General features: G+C 36.8%; 3 protein-coding genes across 3 annotated transcripts; 2 read left to right on the top strand and 1 right to left on the bottom strand.

The window, feature by feature from the left end:
- The first annotated feature begins 6,046 nt into the window (after positions 1–6,046).
- MBD-like (methyl-CpG-binding domain protein 2) lies at positions 6,047–13,815 on the top strand. Its single transcript, XM_077434291.1, has 5 exons — positions 6,047–6,494; positions 9,031–9,183; positions 9,826–9,994; positions 10,068–10,212; positions 11,504–13,815. The coding sequence occupies exons 1-5, from the start codon at positions 6,112–6,114 to the stop codon at positions 11,671–11,673; spliced, it is 1,020 nt and encodes a 339-aa protein (XP_077290417.1). The 5' UTR covers positions 6,047–6,111; the 3' UTR covers positions 11,674–13,815.
- A 412-nt stretch (positions 13,816–14,227) lies between these two features.
- Positions 14,228–16,340, bottom strand: PIG-V (phosphatidylinositol glycan anchor biosynthesis class V). Its single transcript, XM_077434625.1, has 2 exons — positions 16,219–16,340; positions 14,228–16,015 (listed from the first exon to the last, which is right to left on the bottom strand). Exon 2 carries the CDS (start codon positions 15,910–15,912, stop codon positions 14,299–14,301), a length of 1,614 nt encoding a protein of 537 aa, XP_077290751.1. The 5' UTR covers positions 15,913–16,015; positions 16,219–16,340; the 3' UTR covers positions 14,228–14,298.
- Positions 16,341–17,741: 1,401 nt separating this feature from the next.
- Positions 17,742–19,635, top strand: LOC143914961 (G-patch domain and KOW motifs-containing protein). Its single transcript, XM_077435401.1, has 6 exons — positions 17,742–18,009; positions 18,127–18,442; positions 18,516–18,616; positions 18,694–18,880; positions 18,967–19,099; positions 19,176–19,635. The coding sequence occupies exons 1-6, from the start codon at positions 17,882–17,884 to the stop codon at positions 19,523–19,525; spliced, it is 1,215 nt and encodes a 404-aa protein (XP_077291527.1). The 5' UTR covers positions 17,742–17,881; the 3' UTR covers positions 19,526–19,635.
- Positions 19,636–20,012: the final 377 nt, after the last annotated feature.

Here is a 20,012-nt window from a genome sequence, read left to right as displayed (position 1 = left end):
AAATTAAATTAAAATTGTAAAATAGAAAATGATCAGTAGATTAGTAGCTATTAAAATAGATATAAGATATATTGTGAACATAATTTCATATTAATAAAAAGCATTTAAAAATCAAAATAATAAACAATTTTAGGTGAATTCAATTTTATTTCGAACAAGGCAAGCTTTTTTGGTAAAAGTGAGAACGCTCGACAGGAAAAACGGGGCTAGATGTTGGTTGCCATTATGCCGGTGCCAGACATAAGTTCAAAGAAGTGATCATTTCTTTGAAGACTTTGCTCACACATTTGGTCACATATTGTTGTATCTGCCAGATATGTGTTCAAAGATTTGATCAACTAGGCTCGCGCAATTGGGCTTTGCGCAGTGTGATAGGCACACAAACATTTGGACTTTTATCCCTTTGATGTGCGCTAAAACCCCGACACGGAACGGCAAAGCGCACTTAAGTGATCAAATATGTGACAATAGTATCAAATGCCCGTGCCACACATGTGAACACTTATTTAATCACATCTTTGAACACATGTCTGGCACCGGCATAATATGCAATTTGAGAATCCCCGAGATTATTTTCAAGCTTCTCAAGTGATCAAATTAAGAATTAAAGACAAGAAGAATTGAATTGCGAAAAAATATTAGACGATACTATAGATAAATCTATTGATACTTGCATTATGTAATGTATACTGATTGATTCGATACACTATTTTTACTATCTATGTACATACATATAAAAAATTTAAAATTAATAATTAAATCGAAGTTTGAAAATGTTTTCAATTGGAATAAAAAGGGGATTTATGTATGTACCTATAATGCATACATATACACATAATGTATGTATGTATATTTATGTAATAATGTGTCAAAATATTGAATTAAACAAATATATGGTACTCACCGAAGATCACCAGTGAATTCACGAGCATGATGTTTAAATTTGCAACGACATTTAAAATTCAACACAAAAACACTCCACTTCACTTGTTTCAATTGTCGATCACTCATTTATTTTATTTAAATTTAATTCACAACTTACGCACGAGGGTCGCCCGTGATAAAAAAATTTACGCGAATTTCAACGCTTGAAATCGGAATAAAAAACGGGAAATAACTCGACAAAATAATACACATTAGTCGAATCGAGCATTCGACTGTATTTTGGGAGAATTAAATGCAATTCTGATTGCAGTACAGTGATAATTCGACGATTGATTTTATTCGAAACGCGAGCGTTCACAACTGCAGGTACATATTGTACCATTCGTTTAAGATTTGCGAAATATTGTTTGTAGAATTTTTGCGGTGTCAGTTTCCATTTTTTCTCGAAAGTTATCGGACACGGTTTTGTTCTTCGCTTATTTACGTATTAATATTCTCGTTAAATGGTTTGGAATTTTCTTTTACCTGTGACTATAAATTCATTTGTTTTCGATATAATTTTTTCCTGTATTTGAATTTAAATTTAAACTACATATAATGAAAAAGTATTTTGTAATGAATATTTGTGCATTCTAAATATTGTGCAAAGAAATGAAGATGAATATGGAGCTTGATGTTATGGCGTTAAGATGTCATGTCAATTTAGAAGGTGTGTTTTATCTTTGAATATTTAAAAAAAATGAGTGACCGTGAAAAGGTCGAAGTGAAAAAGTCGAAAATATTCGTATATCATGCATACATATAAAAAACGGTTACTATATTTATCAGTGACGTGCGGTAAAAGTCTCTCTCCCCCCGTCGTACATCCTCACTTAATTTGCGCGAGCAGGATACAACAGGAACAAGAGGAACAGGCTTTTACTCCCATATCCCGCGCGCGCACATTAAACAAGGCTATATGACAAAAAGAGAGATAATTTCACCGCATGCCACTGATATATATTATATATACATAGTACCATTTACCATTCACCCTTTTTTTTTTGATCTTTCGACTTAAGATCTTTCGATTTTTGATCTTTGCCTTCCGATATTTGCTTTTTGGACCATTTCACTTTCGGACCCATCCGTAAGCCTTTTATTTGTTTAAATTTTTTATTTATGCACATAAATTACTCATCAATCAATTTATCTTCATCAGAATTTAATTAAGGATTTGGAGGATTATAATCAATGTATATATTTTGCATAATAAATAATGGAATTTGAAAAAAGCGAAAACTTATGTATATATGTATACTAATTATTTTAATAAAATTTAACATTTTAATGTAAATAGAATATTTACAAAATATATATTTTTAACAGAATTAAACATATACAAATGTAGTCAAATCGATCTAGCATGAGACTTACGTATGTACGTAAAATGTACATGCAATCGCATTTACCCCCACTCCACCCGCGATGGCCAGTTACATTTCGTTTCAGTTTCGCATTGCATTTTGGTCGGTAGAATTTAACTTTTATTTTCTGTTAGTTTTAAGTTCGTTTTTCGTTTTTTGAAATATTTACATTCATAAAATTTTTGTTAATATTATTAATGGAAATTTATGTTTTTTAGACGATAAAATTAATTATCATGGGCGAGGGCAAAGGCTCTGGTGGCGCCGATGGCGAAGCCCTACAGGGCAAAGGCTCTGGTGGCACCGAGGGCGAAGCCCTACAGGGCAAAGGCTCAGGGGGCGCCGAGGGCAATAACATGCTGAAAGGCTCAGGGGGCGGCGAGGGCGAAGCCCTGCAGGGCAAAGGCTCTGGTGGCGCCGATGGCGAAGCCCTACAGGGCAAAGGCTCTGGTGGCGCCGAGAGCGAAGCCCTACAGGGTAAAGGCTTTGGGGGCGCCGAGGGCGAAGCCCTACAGGGCAAAGGCTCTGGTGGCGCCGAGGGCAAAGGCCCTGGGGGCGCCGAGGGCGAAGCCCTACAGGGCAAAGGCTCTGGGGGGCGCCGAGGGCAAAGGCTCTGGTGGCGCCAATGGCGAAGCCCTACAGGGCCAAGGCTCTGGTGGCACCGAGGGCGAAGCCCTACAGGGCAAAGGCTTTGGGTGCGCCGAGGGCGAAGCCCTACAGGGCAAAAGCCTAGGGGGTGCCGAGGGCGAAGCCCTACAGGGTAAAGGCTCTGGGGGCGGCGAGGACAAAGGCTTTGGGGGCGGCGAGGGTGAAGGCTCTGGGGGCGCCGAGGGCAAAGGCTCTAGTGGCATCGAGGGCGAAGCCCTATAGGGCACAGGCTCTGGGGGGCGCCGAGGGCGAAGCCCTACAGGGCAAAGGCTCAGGGGGTGCCGAGGGCGAAGCCCTACAGGGCAAAGGCTCAGGGGGCGGCGAGGACGAAGGCTCTGGGGACACCGAGGGCGAAGCCCTACAGAGCAAAGGCTCTGGTGGCGCCGAGGGCGAAGCCCTACAGGGCAAAGGCTTTGGGTGCGCTGAGGGCGAAGCCCTACAGGGCAAAGGCTCAGGGGGCGGCGAGGACGAAGGCTCTGGGGACACCGAGGGCGAAGCCCTACAGAGCAAAGGCTCTGGTGGCGCCGAGGGCGAAGCCCTACAGGGCAAAGGCTTTGGGTGCGCTGAGGGCGAAGCCCTACAGGGCAAAAGCCTAGGGGGTGCCGAGAGCGAAGCCCTACAGGGTAAAGGCTCTGGGGGCGGCGAGGGCAAAGGCTTTGGGGGCGCTGAGGGCGAAGCCCTACAAGGCAAAGGCTCTGGTGGCGCCGAGGGCGAAGGCCCTGGGGGCGCCGAGGGTGAAGGCTCTGGCGGGCACTGAGGGCAAAGGCTCTGGTGGCATCGAGGGCGAAGCCCTATAGGGCACAGGCTCTGGGGGGCGCCGAGGGCGAAGCCCTACAGGGCAAAGGCTCAGGGGGTGCCGAGGGCGAAGCCCTACAGGGCAAAGGCTCAGGGGGCGGCGAGGGCGAAGCCCTAAAGGGCAAAGGTTGAGGGGGCGCTGAGGGCGAAGCCCTACAGGGAAAAGGCTCTGGTGGTGCCGAGGGCAAAGGCTCTGGGGGGCGCCGATGACGAAGCCTTAAAGGGCAAATGCTCAGGGGGGCCGAGGTCGAAGGCTCAGGGGGCGCCGAGGTCAATTACATGCTGAAATTTCATATCTAGAAGTTTAAGCTTAATACCAAGTTATTTATAAAATTTGGTAAGCATCCGTCAACCGGAAGTGGCAGTTTACTCTTGTTCAACTTTTCTTCCACTATTTTTTCGACTCCTTAAACATGTGTGCTCGGCACGAAAAAATTCAAGTATAATTCTTGTATCAATATGTTAAAAAAAAAAAAAAAATATTTAATTTTATAAACAGGACCCAGGGGGATTTTTTCCTCTTAGAAAGGTCAAAAATTTTGTCGCCTTGATTCTGTCCACAACCCTGAACGTATTAAGCTGAAAATTTATATTTGTATTATTTATGTACTAACTTAGAGCTGATAACGTTTTGGTCAGAATTCGTAAGCCGGAAGTAGTTTTTTTTTTTTTTTTAATATTTCATTATTTTATTTTGACCTTTTAAATTATTTTTATTTTCTTGATATTTAATGTGTATAATACTGATAGTGATTTTAAGTATTAAAAAAAATTTGAACATCATCCGACAACCAGAAGTAGAACTTTTGTCTTGTGGAAGTTTCCTTACATTTGCGCTCAATTTGTATCGCTATCATAATTATTAGTTTTTTAAATCTGTCTGTACGGTTCAATATCGAATTTTGTTTTGTAACCTTCTTATATTCCTCAAATACATAGATAAAGTCATGGGTTGGTCACACCTGAATTTTTTAAATTTTTTTTTTAATTTATCATTAATTCAATATTTGATGGTTTATTATCCTGGAATCATTTGACATGTGGCACATCATGTAGTTTGGTTATATTATTTTGTTTTATATTATTTTTTAATTATTGTTGTTTTGTATAAATGAATGTGTGCGCGCGGTTTCTTTATTTTTATTTATCAAATTATATTCTTGATTATTTTCTCTATTCTTGTTACTATGGTAGTTTGAGTCAACCATGTGCACACCGTGTAGTATAGTGCATATCTACATCAGTGGCGGCTCGTCCATATGGGCTGCGGGCTGCAGTCCCCCCACCCAGTACAGTACAAATGCATGCTATTTTTATCGTTTACATAGGCTGCGGGTTGCAGACCTCCCAGTATAGTACATATGCATGCTATTTTTGTTGTCATTCGATCACCAGTTTGGTTAACGAGCTACTACAGCCTGATTTATCTCTGCAGCACCACCAATATGAATTTTCACGAGCCGCTACTGATCTACATACATACATGTGTATGAATTTTCATGATTAAATATTTTAATAATAAATAAATTATCTATAGTGGCGGCTCTACGACATGGTGGAGTTTCGGTTACCATCCTGCGAGTTGGGACCAAATCAGCCGTGTTCGGAGCACTAACACCACTCCGTCTCTGGCTCTCATAATAAAGGCGGTAAACGGACTACTAACGTGACCAGTTTTAGTGTGACGGGTGATCACGTGTGACCGATCTAGAGCGACCGGTTGTCCTGTGACCGGTTCACATTTGACTAGTAATCACCGAACCAATAAAAGCACGTGCATCAACATGCCAGTCGTCTCATTCGTTCATCCCCTATACTATAAATACAATTTTATCATATTTACATGAATAAAATTAATAAATTAAATAAATAAAGATGATAAATAATATGATTCCAATTAAAGCTATTCGGAGCATAGAGCAGAGTTGAGCATGTATTGAGTAGGGATCCCAAGTCCGAATATTCGAATACTTTTTATACGAACTTATCTTTTTATTTTTAATCTACAGCACATTTGATGTTCCGGATAATGGTTCTCTTAAAACTTAAATAATATCTTCAACTTGTTAAAACTACAAATAAATAATTTAAAGCTACTATTCGATATTTGATATTCGAATATATTCCAATATATTCGAATATTTGGGATCCCTAGTACTGAGGTGTCGGAGTGGAGCTGGAGTGGAGTAACTGAAAACAGTGGTTGCTCCAGATCTCTGTAACCTAACATTAGACTTAAATAATTTATTAACATAAAATAAGTTGTAAATTGAAAGGTGACGTATTTGAACATGGTCGCCGTGAACGCGGTTACGACGCGAACGCTTCCGACTTCCGTTAGTTCGCATCTTATCGCGCTTATCTGTCAAGTGGAGACATGTCTAGCGGCGTGGCTTGCGCAACGGGCGGGGGCGCCAACCTGACGGCCCCCCCCACCCCCACCCCCACCCCCACCTCCACCTCCACCTCCACCGTCTCCTCCTCTTCGGCGGCCGCCGCCACTGCCTCCACTGTCGCGGCCGACCAGCCCTTCGAGATGGTCACCAGCACCAGCTCCCACTCCAACTCCCACTCCAACTCCCACTCCAACTCCAACTCCAACTCCAACTCCAACTCCAACTCCAACTCCAACTCCAACGCGGTCGCCAGCGGAGACCGCCGCAAGAGCGAGTGCTCGGCGCTGCCCAAGGGCTGGCAGCGGGAGGAAGTCCCCAGGAAAACAGGACTCTCCGCCGGGAAAGTCGACGTTTTCTACTACAGGTTTAACACTAGTCTACACATTTTTATTCACACTGTTTTCTAGGCCATCTACTCGGACACTTGAATGAAATCAGTCTCGACTGAAACTTTTCAAACTTTGGCGAACGTGCAGAATGGTACACCTCGTTGTAAGTTGTAAGTTCTAAAAGGCGAACGAAACTTTTCCAATACATATTATATTAAGTTGACCATTTGTACTGATTTTATTTTACTATTACAAAATATTAGTTTTTTTTATTGAGTACTAGTGTATTTGTAATATAAAACCGCTTAAACATGGCCAATCTAATAGTAAACTATTTCGTCATAATTTCTTTTCTTAATTAAATCTCCTTACAAAATAATATAAATGAATTCATCGACTATGATTAATTGTAGTAATAAGGTTTATTAAGTATGTAAAAAATATTTCTATTTATGATTGTAAATCATTCATTGATTTTTTGTCACGTACTATGGGTTGGAAACCGCTGTAATAGATGAATTGAAATATACAAAGCCTTCATCAAAAATGTTAACAAATTGGTCATAAATATATTGTCTTTATTTACCAGGAATATATGCATCTGCCGAAGGACTTTTTTCTTCGATGAACATTATATGATCAAGTGATAAAACGCAATATTGAATGCTTAAACTTTAAAATGTTTGCTAATTGATAAGAATAATTTTAACCAGTTCTGTGTAGAATTTTATAAGAGCATTAAAGAAAATTAATTCTTTATGTTGATTTTTAATAATAGAGGTATTTAGAAGTAGTTATTTTTTTGTTGTTGATAAAATGTCCTGGTTTTCAATTTGAAAAAAAAAATGGTCAACTTATATTATATGAATGTACTGAATCGATTCATCAAAAAAGTGTAAGAAAAGAAGATAATATGATCGTGATTATGTTTTCTTACAATTTCATTATTTTTACTCAACAGGATTTGACAATACATATGTATGTATTTATAGGTTTTTCATTTCAAATTGTCAATGAAAAAGTTTCAATTTGGAATGAAAAACCTGTAATCTTCATGTTATTCATTCAAAATGAATTTTTTAATTTTTGTATTATTTTTCCCCTGTTATATAAATGTCACTCCCACTTCCGTTGGGTGCTTTATCATATTGAATTGAAGACAAGTCTCAAGTGGGTCTTATCTATAGGTATAAAGTGAGCCCGAGTTCAAAGTTTTTTAGTATAATCCTCTACTCAACAGCTGCCTTATCCGATTTAATATTTATTTACAGATAACGTGCCTTTAGGGTGTTGGAGTATATGTTTATTCAAGTGTTTTTGAACAGTGCCGTTCAATATCATGCCCCAATTCTAGGCAGCTTTTCGTTATCAATCTTATGAACTACGTCGCCAGCTTCGAAACAAGACTGTGGAGTCCGATCAAAATTTACCGACTCCGATAACGGCTTTATTTTACAATTCGACTCCAATTTGGAACGATTTTAATAAGATGGACCTTTCTTGCCAACGTATAAAATGATTAGTAATAATAATAATACTGATTTTCAAAATATAAAATATAAAAAGAATTAAAAAAATTACTTTAATTTGATATGTAACCCAATTTATTGAATTATTGGTAATTAAATGGGTATAATTAAAAAGTTAGTACATTCATAGTATATGTGTATGATTTTTATACATAAACAAATCAATTTAATTAAAAAAAGTGTGAGTCGGAGGAAACATCGGTTTTAGCCATATCAAAATACGTGCAATTCAATGATTTCTTATATATTTATTATTATATTTCAATTTATTAGTCGATTTACAACAATAAAATTAGAGACTAGTTGATTCATACCGTAATACTATTAATTAAAATAATAATAAATAGGAGTCGGTCAATTTTTTTCGTCTCCAAGTCCACAGCCTTGCTTAGAAGCTAAAAGCTTTCATATTTGGAAACTGCCAAAGGTTGGGTCATGACTTTGAATTAAAAAATATATATTATGTCATAAATAAACGGATTCTTAGGGTGAAAACACACTGAATGGTACACGGTACGTGTTTTTTTAAGATACTTCTAAAAAAACGCAGCATCCCTAGCCCTAATTCATGCTATACAGTCCCAAAAATCACCCCCTGGAGAGTTTTCGGTGAAATTTTATCCAAGCTTGACAGTGATCGATAGCAATGACTCCCATATTTGAAGATATGTCGGAGAAACTTGTTGGCTGCATACACGTGCACAACGAGACACGTGCCGTCCCATACCACTCAGTGTGTTTTCGCCCATATCAATGAAAAACTCACTCACGTTTCATCAAATGAGAAAACAAACAAAAATATATGGCCAAAAGTTTGATTTATTTGTTATTCAGTACTGTCCAAAGAATAGATATTATTACCGAAGGGTTTGAACGAAGAATTCAGAAATGTTCTCGTGTTGTGTATAGGGTTCGTCCAGAACGAGCGAAACCGAACTTTCGAATGTCGAGTGTGACGTTTCGATGCAGTTTGCGGATCTCGTGTAGAGCACTTGTATGTAGTTTCATCACATTAAAAGTACGCTCATTTTGTTATTGACAGTCCGTCCGGCAAAAAGTTTCGCAGCAAGCCACAGCTGGCGCGATATCTCGGAGACAGCTTGGACCTTGCGTGCTTTGACTTTCAACAGGGACGACTTAACTCGCTATTATTACGGAAAAGCAGAAAACCCCGCGGCACACAATTCGATTACAGGTTCCTAAAAACATTGTATACTTACCTCTAAAAATATATATATATTATTATATTGTTCATTTATTTTTTAATGTATATATATATTTTTTCTTTGTATAATATTTCATTTTGCTTTTTGAATGATATGGAAAAAAATGCATTGAACGATAGCAAAACTTTGCTTGTCCCCTTTTTTTTTTGTTATTTAGTTTTTTGCTTCACCTGCAATAAATTTCAAACTTTTCTTTTATTTTTTGCGCCATAACACAATCTTCGCACATCTTATTTTATTTATTTATATTTGTATATTTAATTTGAGTGATGATTTATTGAAAACACTAGGAATATATATCGATAAATCTGCATGGTGTTTATTATTACATAACTGAAAGATTTCGGACTCGTATGCTTAAAGACGAATTTCGCATCATCTCGTACGAAATCTTTCAGAAATTTAATTATACATATATATATATATATATATATATATATATATATATATATATATATATATATATATATTTGGGAAGATGACGTACTATTATTTTATTGCTTTTAATTATAAGTCACAGTAGTTATATCTTATTTTATGCATGATTTACACTTTATATATTATATAAACTTCACACTGATGTTTAATAAATTGATTTTTTTACACTTCAGCCGTGGTGTGAGATCAGATGCATCCTTAGTTCCGCCGATACGACAAACAGCGTCTATTTTCAAACAGCCCGTAACCGTTTACAAGACCCAAGAGAGCAAAGTGAAAACCGACTTTAAACAAGGGCCCCAAGACAAGCCGAAACAGTTGTTTTGGGAGAAGCGATTAGAGGTATAGATCGGAATTTACATCAAAAGTGAAAGTTCTAACGTCAAATGTCTAAACTGATTCGTTTGGTTTGTAGGGTTTGAGTGCTTGTGACTCTTGGGGTGTGTTAGGAGGTGCTTCTTTGCCGAAAGGCATCAAGTCGATCGGTCCGTATATAAGTGAAGCTACGACGATACAAGCGTTGGCGACTGCTCTTCATGTGACACCTCAACCGGTGACAGGTATTCATTGTAGTTATTTTATTGTATTACCTTGATTATCCAGATTAATTGGGGATGAAGGTAGTCCGGATAATCGAAAATATCACAATTGACAGGGAAAGACGTGTACATTCAGTATGAATAATTTTTATTTGTCTACATTTACATATTTAATAACATGTAGATTAATATCAAACTATTCCTTATTAAGAAATTCAATTATGGATTGTTGTTTAATGTTGGCTGTTCTTTTTGAAGCTGCCAAATCGCGAATACTTTACATAAAATAATGACCCATATATTGGCTGTCCGGACGATCGCCTTTGAATGAACCACATAAAAATACACATTTCGACTTCTGTCTTCTGACATTAAAGAATCAGTATAATTTTTTCACTTGGTTTTCTTTATAACCGAGATCGTTGACGTTCCTACACTGTATTTATTTGATAAAAAAATTCTTAAGACACCGCTTTTAAAACATTGATTATGTATATCTAGTCTGTCTTTTAACCCTTTGTCCGCGGCAATAAATATAGCGAACAAGCCCTGTACGCGGCACCTTTTTCGCAAATTTGGCAATCGAGTTTTCGACCTTAAATACAGATTTTAATATTAACTCAAGTAACCAGATATGTTAATTAACACATAAAGTATTATTTTAAACAATAAAATACATAATATATCTCGTAGTTTTAGCTTAATTGTCAAATAACCATTCTTCATACAATTGAGACGTATCGTCGCCATTGTTCAACAGACGTGACGTCACATAAACGAGGTTTCAGTATGGTTCCACAAAAAACTAATTTTGACTGGTATATATTAATTTTAAGCAAATTGAATAGATGGCATTCAACTCTCAGTAATAAATTCAACCAATTTTGAACCTTAAAACAGTTGAAATAGGCGCATATAAGGCTCAAAATCCCGTGCAAAGTTCAGAAATTCTATGGAAGACAACCGCGCTACAGACTTGTCGCGCAAAGCTTCCATAGCAGACGGCCGCGGGCAAACGGTTAATGATAATACAACACGTTTTATTATTTTTTTTCTTTTCCATATTGGTTGGTAATATTCAAAATAAATATGTAAATCGCAATCAAATTTTCAAGAAACAAACGTCCTTTGAGCATTGAATTTTGAAGACAACTGACTCATTTCCCTGTCTTATTTTCGATTTTTTTATGTTATGCATTTCAAAGTAGCAAAATTGTAAAATTTGTTTTTGTTTTTAACAATCTGGATAATCGTGGTTCTACTGTATATGTAAATTTGGATCGTTTTTGATGTTTTATGTTGTTGATTTTAGGACAAACCGGCTCCAAAACCGCTATATCTCAGAACCCGGGTGTATTCCTCAATCCGGAACAGCCGCTAGTTCAAGCTGTCAGCGTAGCAGAAGACGACATTCGTAAACAAGAGGATAGAGTAAACAGAGCGAGGAGAAAACTTCAAGAAGCCCTCGGCACCGGAGCTTAATATTTTATTTGAAAAAAGCTTTGTAAATCTAATGCTAGCTAAGGCATTGATACCATATGAAACTGGCAATTGTAGCTGGAGTAGGTTTTATGTTGTTTTTTTTTGTTTTAGCATCTTGCTTGTCTGACCAGTCTTTGGTTTTGACTCCTGTCCAATCGGTCTCCAGTTTATTACAGCGACTTGCCTCGTATAGGTTTTGGCAGGTTGCGTGGTCGTAAGCCCTGTCCAGGATGTTGAGTAAGAGTTACTCAATTTTCGTTACGATGACATTGTGCAACTTCAGATACTTTTTCCGATTATTTTCCATTTGTCTGTTCTATGGAAGATTCCTGCACTGATGTCGATTTCGATCCTCCTGAATAGTTCCCATTTCAAGTATGGTGATCAATGAAATATTTTTTAAAACTGTAGTGTTCTCAAAAACTGCAGTATAAATAATTTGCTCATTGGATTCCACGTGAGGCTGTATTGAATCGTTCAACTGAATTGAGTCCAAAACATTTAGTATTGCACTGGATTTGACGTGCGGCTTTATTTAATCGTTCAACTGAATTAAGTCCAAAACATTTAGTATTTCGGTCTAACCTTCGACTGAATAGATATAACTCTTCAGAAGTGCCACATTTGGCATATAGACATGGAAGTTATAAAAATGCTTAATCGTTTTCTCGTTTTATTTTTTGGATTGAAACACTCTACTGAATCCGTTCCAACCTTTAACAGAATAGATATATGTAGTCCTCTGATTGTCGTGCCGATCAGCAAGACGAGTGGTTCGTAAACGAGTCGAATGACCATGTTTGAAATATTTTTCACATTTTGATTTGTGTGCTGAGCACGAATAGGGTACTTAATGTATTAACATGTAATGATAACATGTTTGATATCAAATTGACATCATTAAACTTCGGCTGGTCTTTCTTTTGATATTGATATTCAAATCGTATACTATTGTATATTTTGATCCAGTTTTACTGGTGTGACTGTTCTTGTGGGACTGATGTTGATTTCATCAACTCGTGTATTCACATTTTTTCGAGTTTGTGCGTATTCATTTTGGCACTTTCACTTTTTTGTCTTCGCTCATTTCATGACCAAACTCCATCGGAGTGTTTATAGTGTACCTTAGGTACATGTAAATACTTTTTCGTAGTGAGATTTATGACTGGCGGTCATACAAGTCGAACCGCTCCAGCGACTGCATTTCTATTACTCGTGTATTATTAATATGATAATAATGCCTTATCTAGCCTTTTTATGGTCAGAGATAATTTTTGAATTGATACCAAAAATTAATTTTCGAAGATCATCGTATGTACACATGTATGTCATCGATGAAGTTTGTACAAAACATTTTTGTATTTTTTTATTATAAGGGTGAATAAATAAAAAACAATTTTTTGAATAAAGAATGTATATTAGTCATAAATTCAACTTCAATCTCATCCTTTAAAATAGTAAAGTAGTAATTTTTTAACGTGATTGTTGTGATACTTATTTGAATTTTTTTTATATATATATTTTAAATACATTTAAAATTTAAGCAAGTAAATGAGTTATTTATTTGAAGGTTTGTAAATTTAAAAGGTCTTGGTGAAAATTATGAATTTAAATTGAATACATAAATATTTTAGTTTCAATTGTTTTATTCTTTTTTTAAGACCTTTTACAATTTTAATCCTTTATTTGTGAGGTTGTATTATAAATATATGAATTGTAACAATTTATTAAGAAGTTCTGAATATTTGAGTGATAATACTTAACTATTAAAAATGTATAAATTTCCTAAATAAAAATAGTTAAAAATCTAAACCGATGATATGACGAGTGAAATATGATTATGAATCGTTTCATATTGAGTCCCTTTATGTGTTGAACAAATCGTTCACAAGTCATAGTGAATTCCATCTAAATCAATTGTACCTAACTTAACTAACAGGAAGACTATTGAATTAAACAAACAGTACATTTCAACATACCTATGTTTTGTTTCTATCGAAATTTAACCATCACAACCATTCAAGTCCAAACCAAATCACATTCCTATTCCAGAGTGCTTCGGTTCTAATTATAACAACGTTCCTTATGTAATTCATCCCTAGTTTGTTCCCCCGACATAACATTGTTCAACTACACATGTACTAAGCCAGCAGCGTTCAAAATTCATAAATATACTCAACTCATGCATAATAATTTTAATTTTTGCAGAATAATTAAAATCTTTTATATATATATATGTATGTATATATATATATATATATATATATATATATATATATATATATATATATATATTAATTTCAGATGAAATTCACCACTTTTTTTTTAAAGTTTGACTAGAAATTTGTTTGTACTGAAATATATCAAAGCATTTTCATGCAAGCCTAAAATTAGAGTGTACTAAATGTTAATTTTTATTGTAATCTAGAGAAGACTTTGGATTTAAGATCCTAAAAAAGTATAAGGCTTTTGTAGACGTGCTATCTACGTACGATTTTTTAAAACAATTATTATTTAAAATCACAAAGCTTCCGTCGTTATGACGTCATCGATTATATTTCTAAACTAGAGTGATTCTAAGGCGTTTATCAATTTAATTGACTTTTCCCTAATTAGTAAATGTAATTATGTCCAAGGATAAAAATTACAAAAGCATATCGTACCTATGATAACGTACCCGAGGAAATACAATTTGATCAGTTTGAAACTCTTATCGGATATATTCTTCGATAGGATAAAAGTTCTCCACCGGCTGTACATGTTGTTGACGCCTTCCAGGTTCGTTATCGTGAAGAAGTCTCCGGAGAGGCGTCCCGTCGTACCTATTTTTCTAAAGTGCTCGTTGATATGGTTTTGTTCAGTCATTTTTGAAGGTTGCGCTTTGATTTTGGTCGCCATGAACCAGTACAGAAGGGGACTAGCCGACGCCAAGAGTCGCGTGGTCACTTGCACGTGAACGAAGAAGATGCAAAACACGGCCAAGCACAAGCCGTGAACTATGTAAACGAACATGTCGGGGTCGTACAGGAATTGGTGGTTGAAATTCTTGCCGATCTTTTTGCTCTTCGAAGCCGCACTGTCGTAACTAGTCGTGCGTTGAAACCGAGCTACGTTGACGCCTAACTTCAAGCTGTGCCTCATATTTTGCATGATGAACTTGTAGCAGTTCACGAAGACTATGATTAAAATCGGTGCTGCCAATAAGAAATTCGGAATTTGTTTCCACTGGTAGTAGTTTAAGAAGCCCACGTTCCAGTAGTGTCTTTGAACGTACGAGTACGCCATCGGGAACGTCTCGTTGCACCATTCGCCTTTGGCCTGCCCCGGCAATACCCACTCTCCCTCGACTAAATACTGCGGCAAGTTGTGCTCATGATGGACACAGAATTTATAATAGTTGTACGTTTGAATGAGTATAAACGGTAGAATACTTAGAGCTACTGTTAACGCTAGCGCCATCAACGATGCAATCAGAGGCAACGACAGCAACGGAATCAATACCTTATACTTCAGCGTACGATATCTATGAATTATTTCAGGAAGAGTTTTCTCCATTACGTTCTTAAAACTTGCATAAACAATGAAACCTACATTAAGAAAACCATTAGATCTAGTTATAATAGATAAACTAATCGGAATGCTGCTTACAATATCTATATTCGTGAAACGTAGCGTTTCTTGACCGGTGCATCTAAGCATACCTTGAAAGGTCAACCAAGCGAATAGACTCTCGGAGTAATAAGCCGTGAAGAAGATACTTCCAGGATTGACACAGTATAGTATAGAAGCCTTATAGGCGTAGCTTTCGCTCTTTAAAACTCTCAGACTCAATTTATGCAGGGCGTCTGCCGATTTGATGAAATAGAAGACGTTTAGGGCGGCGCCGGACAACAGCAGCAGACTGTGATAGTTGAGGATGCTGCCGAGCACTTGTGACAGGGCGTATGCCAGGTATCTGACGGTGAGCGGGAATAGGGGGAAAAACGCCAGGCAGTTTTCGTAGGTGTAGCCGTATTGAGCGATGTGTAAAAAGTATTGGGCGTCCCATCTCTTCAGTCCGCCGAGGAACAAATCGACGCCGCGGTCTAGCCATGTCACCTGCGAGTCCGGATCTTGAGGGCTTATGAAGACGTGAGCGTTGTGGTCCGGTATCAGTAGGTTGAAAACGGTCTGCGATAGTATGATGAAGATCCTCGTCACAAATGCAAACCAAATTATTTTCTGGCGGGGCGAGAACATCTCCCATCAATTCACAGACAATCCGTCGACTTTTCGTGCAGTCAATCTTGTTATTATCAGTATGTATCTTCGATGGAACACTCATCACTTTTCCACTTTGCACCTGAAAATGTGTGAAACATTAATTATTCGCTCGCATGAATTTCATTTGAATGAGTGAAATTGTTGTACGTGACTTGGTTTTTTTATACGTAATTATAAAGCTGATAGTATCGAAAGATAAGTGCAGTATAAAATCATTGATTGCCATTTGACAGTTTTGATATGGGTAATGTCTAGATTTAATCAGAAGTTTGGAATAATTACGCTGTGTGTTGAATTTCATGTTCGTACAGCTACGCCGTGTTGTGGAATGATTTCAATTGCTGAAGAAAGCAGACGTCTCAGTCAGTTTTTCAGGTTTTTCAGCGAAAGTTCAGCGGTCGAAAGTAAGTACTCTTATGAACCGCACTGCGGCCACCGCACCCAAATGTCAAAACCTGCTCTCCAGCCTGTACGACAATACTAAAGAAATTGAGGTAAAATTCATGTTTTTATTTCAAGATTCAAGATAAATCTGCACTTATCATATTTTTACAAGGCATTTCTATATTTCACTTCGCTCATTGGTCTGACAACATATTATATTATTAATTAATGTGTAGCGGCTTTACGAAATGGTCGAGTTTCGGTCACCATCCTGCGAGCTGGAACCAACTCGGCCATGGTGCTCACCACTGCTCTACTTCTTTCCTAACCGGGGTGTGTACAACACCCCGTCGTTTCATTTCCCTACGCCCCATGAATGCATTGGTAGCTAGGGAAACTTTACAGTAGTTGGCTATGCTAATGAGTGCCGGCCTTACACTCTATGGCGCCCTCGGGCAATTTTTTCTAAGTGCCCCTAGAAAATTGTGACAAATTATTTCGTGACATTGTAGACCGGAGATAAGTTTCAATTTCAAATAATCAATTTAAGTTTCGCCTTCGGCACTATTTTTTAATTTTTTAGGGTCTTTGGCGCTCTAATTTTAAATTTTAAAGCGCCTTCGATGCATGGAGCGGCACCCCAATATACTCGGCGCCGCTCGACGCAGCCCCCCCCCCCCCTTAAAACCGGCACTGATTCTAATTTAATTTAAGAATCCTACAAAAATTACCAAAAATCTTACATATATTTAAGAGGTAGCTTATTTTATTCGTTTTGTAGTGGCCTTGCGACATAGTCAAGTTTGGGTCACCATCCTGTGATTTGGAACCGAGTCGGGCATGTTCGTTGAGCTGCTTTACTTCCTTCCCGCCCGTCATAGTAAATTAATTCCACAGTTTCACTCCAACGCCGCCTATAGTCTATTAATAAAATTGATTGGTTTATTATAGCTGAAGAATTTGGCCAACAATTGGCTAGTCAAGGTAAAGACAACGTAAATTAATCATCTCCATCGCGAAATATTGTACTGACGAGAACTCGAGTGCCAGATGTTCCGTGATTGAGATTTTAGTGACTTGCGCGAGATCGCTTTTTGAGAAATAATCCATTTACTGAAATACAATGTGCTGAAAAATTTTCTTTACATTTAAAACACAAAGATTATTAGGATTGATGTACGCGATATTTTGATAAACAATTTTTGATTTTGCAGTCATAAATTTTACCGGTTATATTTAATGACTAACTAGACCAAAGTCCAAAAAATCAGTACTTTACCGACAAAACCATTTATAACCAAGTATAATCCTTTTACTATAATGGTGCTCGTATTGTATTCACTAACAATTAAATTATTTGTGAATGTTTACTAGAATTTCAAAATTTTAACACACGGAATACAAATCACGTTTTGGTCGGAATATACCTAAATGTTACGACCAATACTCTAATCCCGGTTTGTCAAAGCGTTGTTTGACGCACAGGCTATTGCTGTAATCGTACAGTTAGTAACAAAATGCTTGTTGTGTGAAGGTTTTAACGTAACCATTTAACGATACCATGATGGCTGCAGAGCCTAAGAAAATATCCTTTGGATTTACCAAAACGTTAAAAAAAGCCACAGACAAACCAGAGGAAAAAAAACAATTTATTGACTGTTTGGAAGGTAAATCTATCAAAGTTAAAGGGTGAGCCAAATTTTTTGCTATCTGTCGATTACATAAGTTTTAATTAAATTGCAACTTATAATTTTGTTATAACCTCAAATTGTTGTTTTGATTTATATTTGTATCTATCAATGTTAGAGGTGAGATTATTGAAGAGAGGGCACCGTTGGTCATTCCCCTCAAATCGAAAACAACGACGGCCGCCTCGTTGATGAGAATAGCCCAAGAAGTTGAAAATGGAATATTAGATACTCGAGAAGCGAATGATGAAAGTGAAGTTTCCGCTGTACCAAAATTGATCATACCAGCACCAGCCAACGAAAGCTTGGAAGAGAGGGCTGTCAGAGAGTTGATGCAAGATGTTAAGAAATCGACTAATGATAAACAGGATGTGTTGAAAAATAGTTTAACGATTCCGGCAGTTGAGACTCCTGTATTTACTGGAGAAAAAGAGGTTAATTTTTACAACTGATTATTGAAAATTATTTGATGTTGTGTATTTTAATACAAATTTTGTTGGATTTTAGTCGACCATACATGATTATGACAATATACCAGTAGCACAGTTTGGTCTGGCGATGTTGAGAGGAATGGGTTGGGCCCCTGGAAAAGGGATGGGAAAACATAAGTATGATTATCTTTGTATATTATAACACAATGTAATTGATTTTATATGTATTTAATCATTTAAAATTTATATAATAGAGCTGTAGGTCTTGCTTTGCCAACATTGAGACCGAAAGGCATGGGTTTAGGAGCAGATAAAGTTACTATTCAACAAAAAAATGGCGAAAAGCCATCTGAAAAGAAAGAAGAGCAAGAAGAACTTAAAATAGTCAAAGGTAGCTTTGTGAAAATGATTGCCGGAAAACATGCAGGGACTTACGGACAGGTAAAATAATACACGTCCTGTATTATTCATATTTACATTATGTGTTTATATCCATTTAGTTACTTAATACATTTCTTTCATATTAGATTTCAGGATTTGATGAAGATAGTGGTCGACTTATAGTAAAGTCTGCAATAGGAGGATTAAATATAAATTTAAGCGAATTTATGGTGGAAGCCGTCACTAAAAATGAATATAATAGAAGTTCTAAAGTAATAAGTAAGTGCTCAAAATATATAACCTTATTGTGGAATTATACAGCGGTTATAATAATTTGTTTGAATTTATATTCTAGATTCTGCTAAATATGAAGAGTACAAAAAGAAAGAAAATACGCTAAAAACCAGTAGACCAGATGAAAAATCTCACCCTGTGCATAGTACAAATGATAGACACTCCGAATCAAATCAGAAACATAGTAGAAAGGACGATATCACACGTCATCATTCGTCGTCTAGGAGCGAAAGAGAGCGAGATGATAAATCATCAAAATCTTCACATAGAAGTAGGCACGAAGAAAGACACCGGAAAAATTCAGAATCCAGCTCTGACTCTTCAACTGAACGACGCAATAGAGACAAAAAGAGAAAAGGCAAAAAGAAGAAGAGGGACCGAAGTCGGTCCAAAGAGCATCGGAGACATTGACGTTAATTTGCAAGAATTTTATATTGAAGTAATTATTTGTATTTTTCGATTTTGATCAATGTTAATTTATAAATTTGATCAAATTTTATAATAAAAAGAATTTAAATTATAATATGTATTTCATTTGATTATAATATTATTAAATTGGATATACAATATGTAAATTCAGGTTTAAAATCATGATCTAACATCAAAGTAATTGTTAGATTAGTAGTGAATAAGAACACCATTATTCATATGTACACAAGGCTGACTTCTTTTTTATCTATTATAGATAGGGTTGCCAGATTTCTTCAAAGTCAAACCGGGAATATTAGACCATTTAGTTTTTTCCTCTCCCTGAGATTTTGGCTCACTTGGGCTGCCATGTAGCAAGTACATAATCATACATTTGACAACAATTGAAATCATAGTTTCAACCCTAACTTAACCTGACCAAATCTGACCCTTAAATAAATGTGTTGGCTGCTAAGATATATTTTTTTGT

The sequence above is a fragment of the Arctopsyche grandis genome, chromosome 7 (genome assembly GCF_051622035.1).
Source record: "Arctopsyche grandis isolate Sample6627 chromosome 7, ASM5162203v2, whole genome shotgun sequence".
NCBI classification, from domain to species: Eukaryota; Metazoa; Arthropoda; class Insecta; order Trichoptera; family Hydropsychidae; genus Arctopsyche; species Arctopsyche grandis.
Note: the sequence above shows the minus strand (reverse complement) of the source record. Positions and strands in the feature narration are given on the sequence as shown.

Coding starts and splice junctions, on each gene's coding strand:
- PIG-V (XM_077434625.1), bottom strand. CDS start 15,912: ATGTTCTCGCCCCGCCAGAAAATAATTTGGTTTGCATTTGTGACGAGG.
- MBD-like (XM_077434291.1), top strand. CDS start 6,112: ATGTCTAGCGGCGTGGCTTGCGCAACGGGCGGGGGCGCCAACCTGACG. Junction 6,495..9,030: donor GTCGACGTTTTCTACTACAG/GTTTAACACTAG, acceptor TGTTATTGACAG/TCCGTCCGGCAAAAAGTTTC. Junction 10,213..11,503: donor GACACCTCAACCGGTGACAG/GTATTCATTGTA, acceptor TGTTGATTTTAG/GACAAACCGGCTCCAAAACC.
- LOC143914961 (XM_077435401.1), top strand. CDS start 17,882: ATGATGGCTGCAGAGCCTAAGAAAATATCCTTTGGATTTACCAAAACG. Junction 18,010..18,126: donor AAATCTATCAAAGTTAAAGG/GTGAGCCAAATT, acceptor TATCAATGTTAG/AGGTGAGATTATTGAAGAGA. Junction 18,617..18,693: donor AAAGGGATGGGAAAACATAA/GTATGATTATCT, acceptor TTTATATAATAG/AGCTGTAGGTCTTGCTTTGC.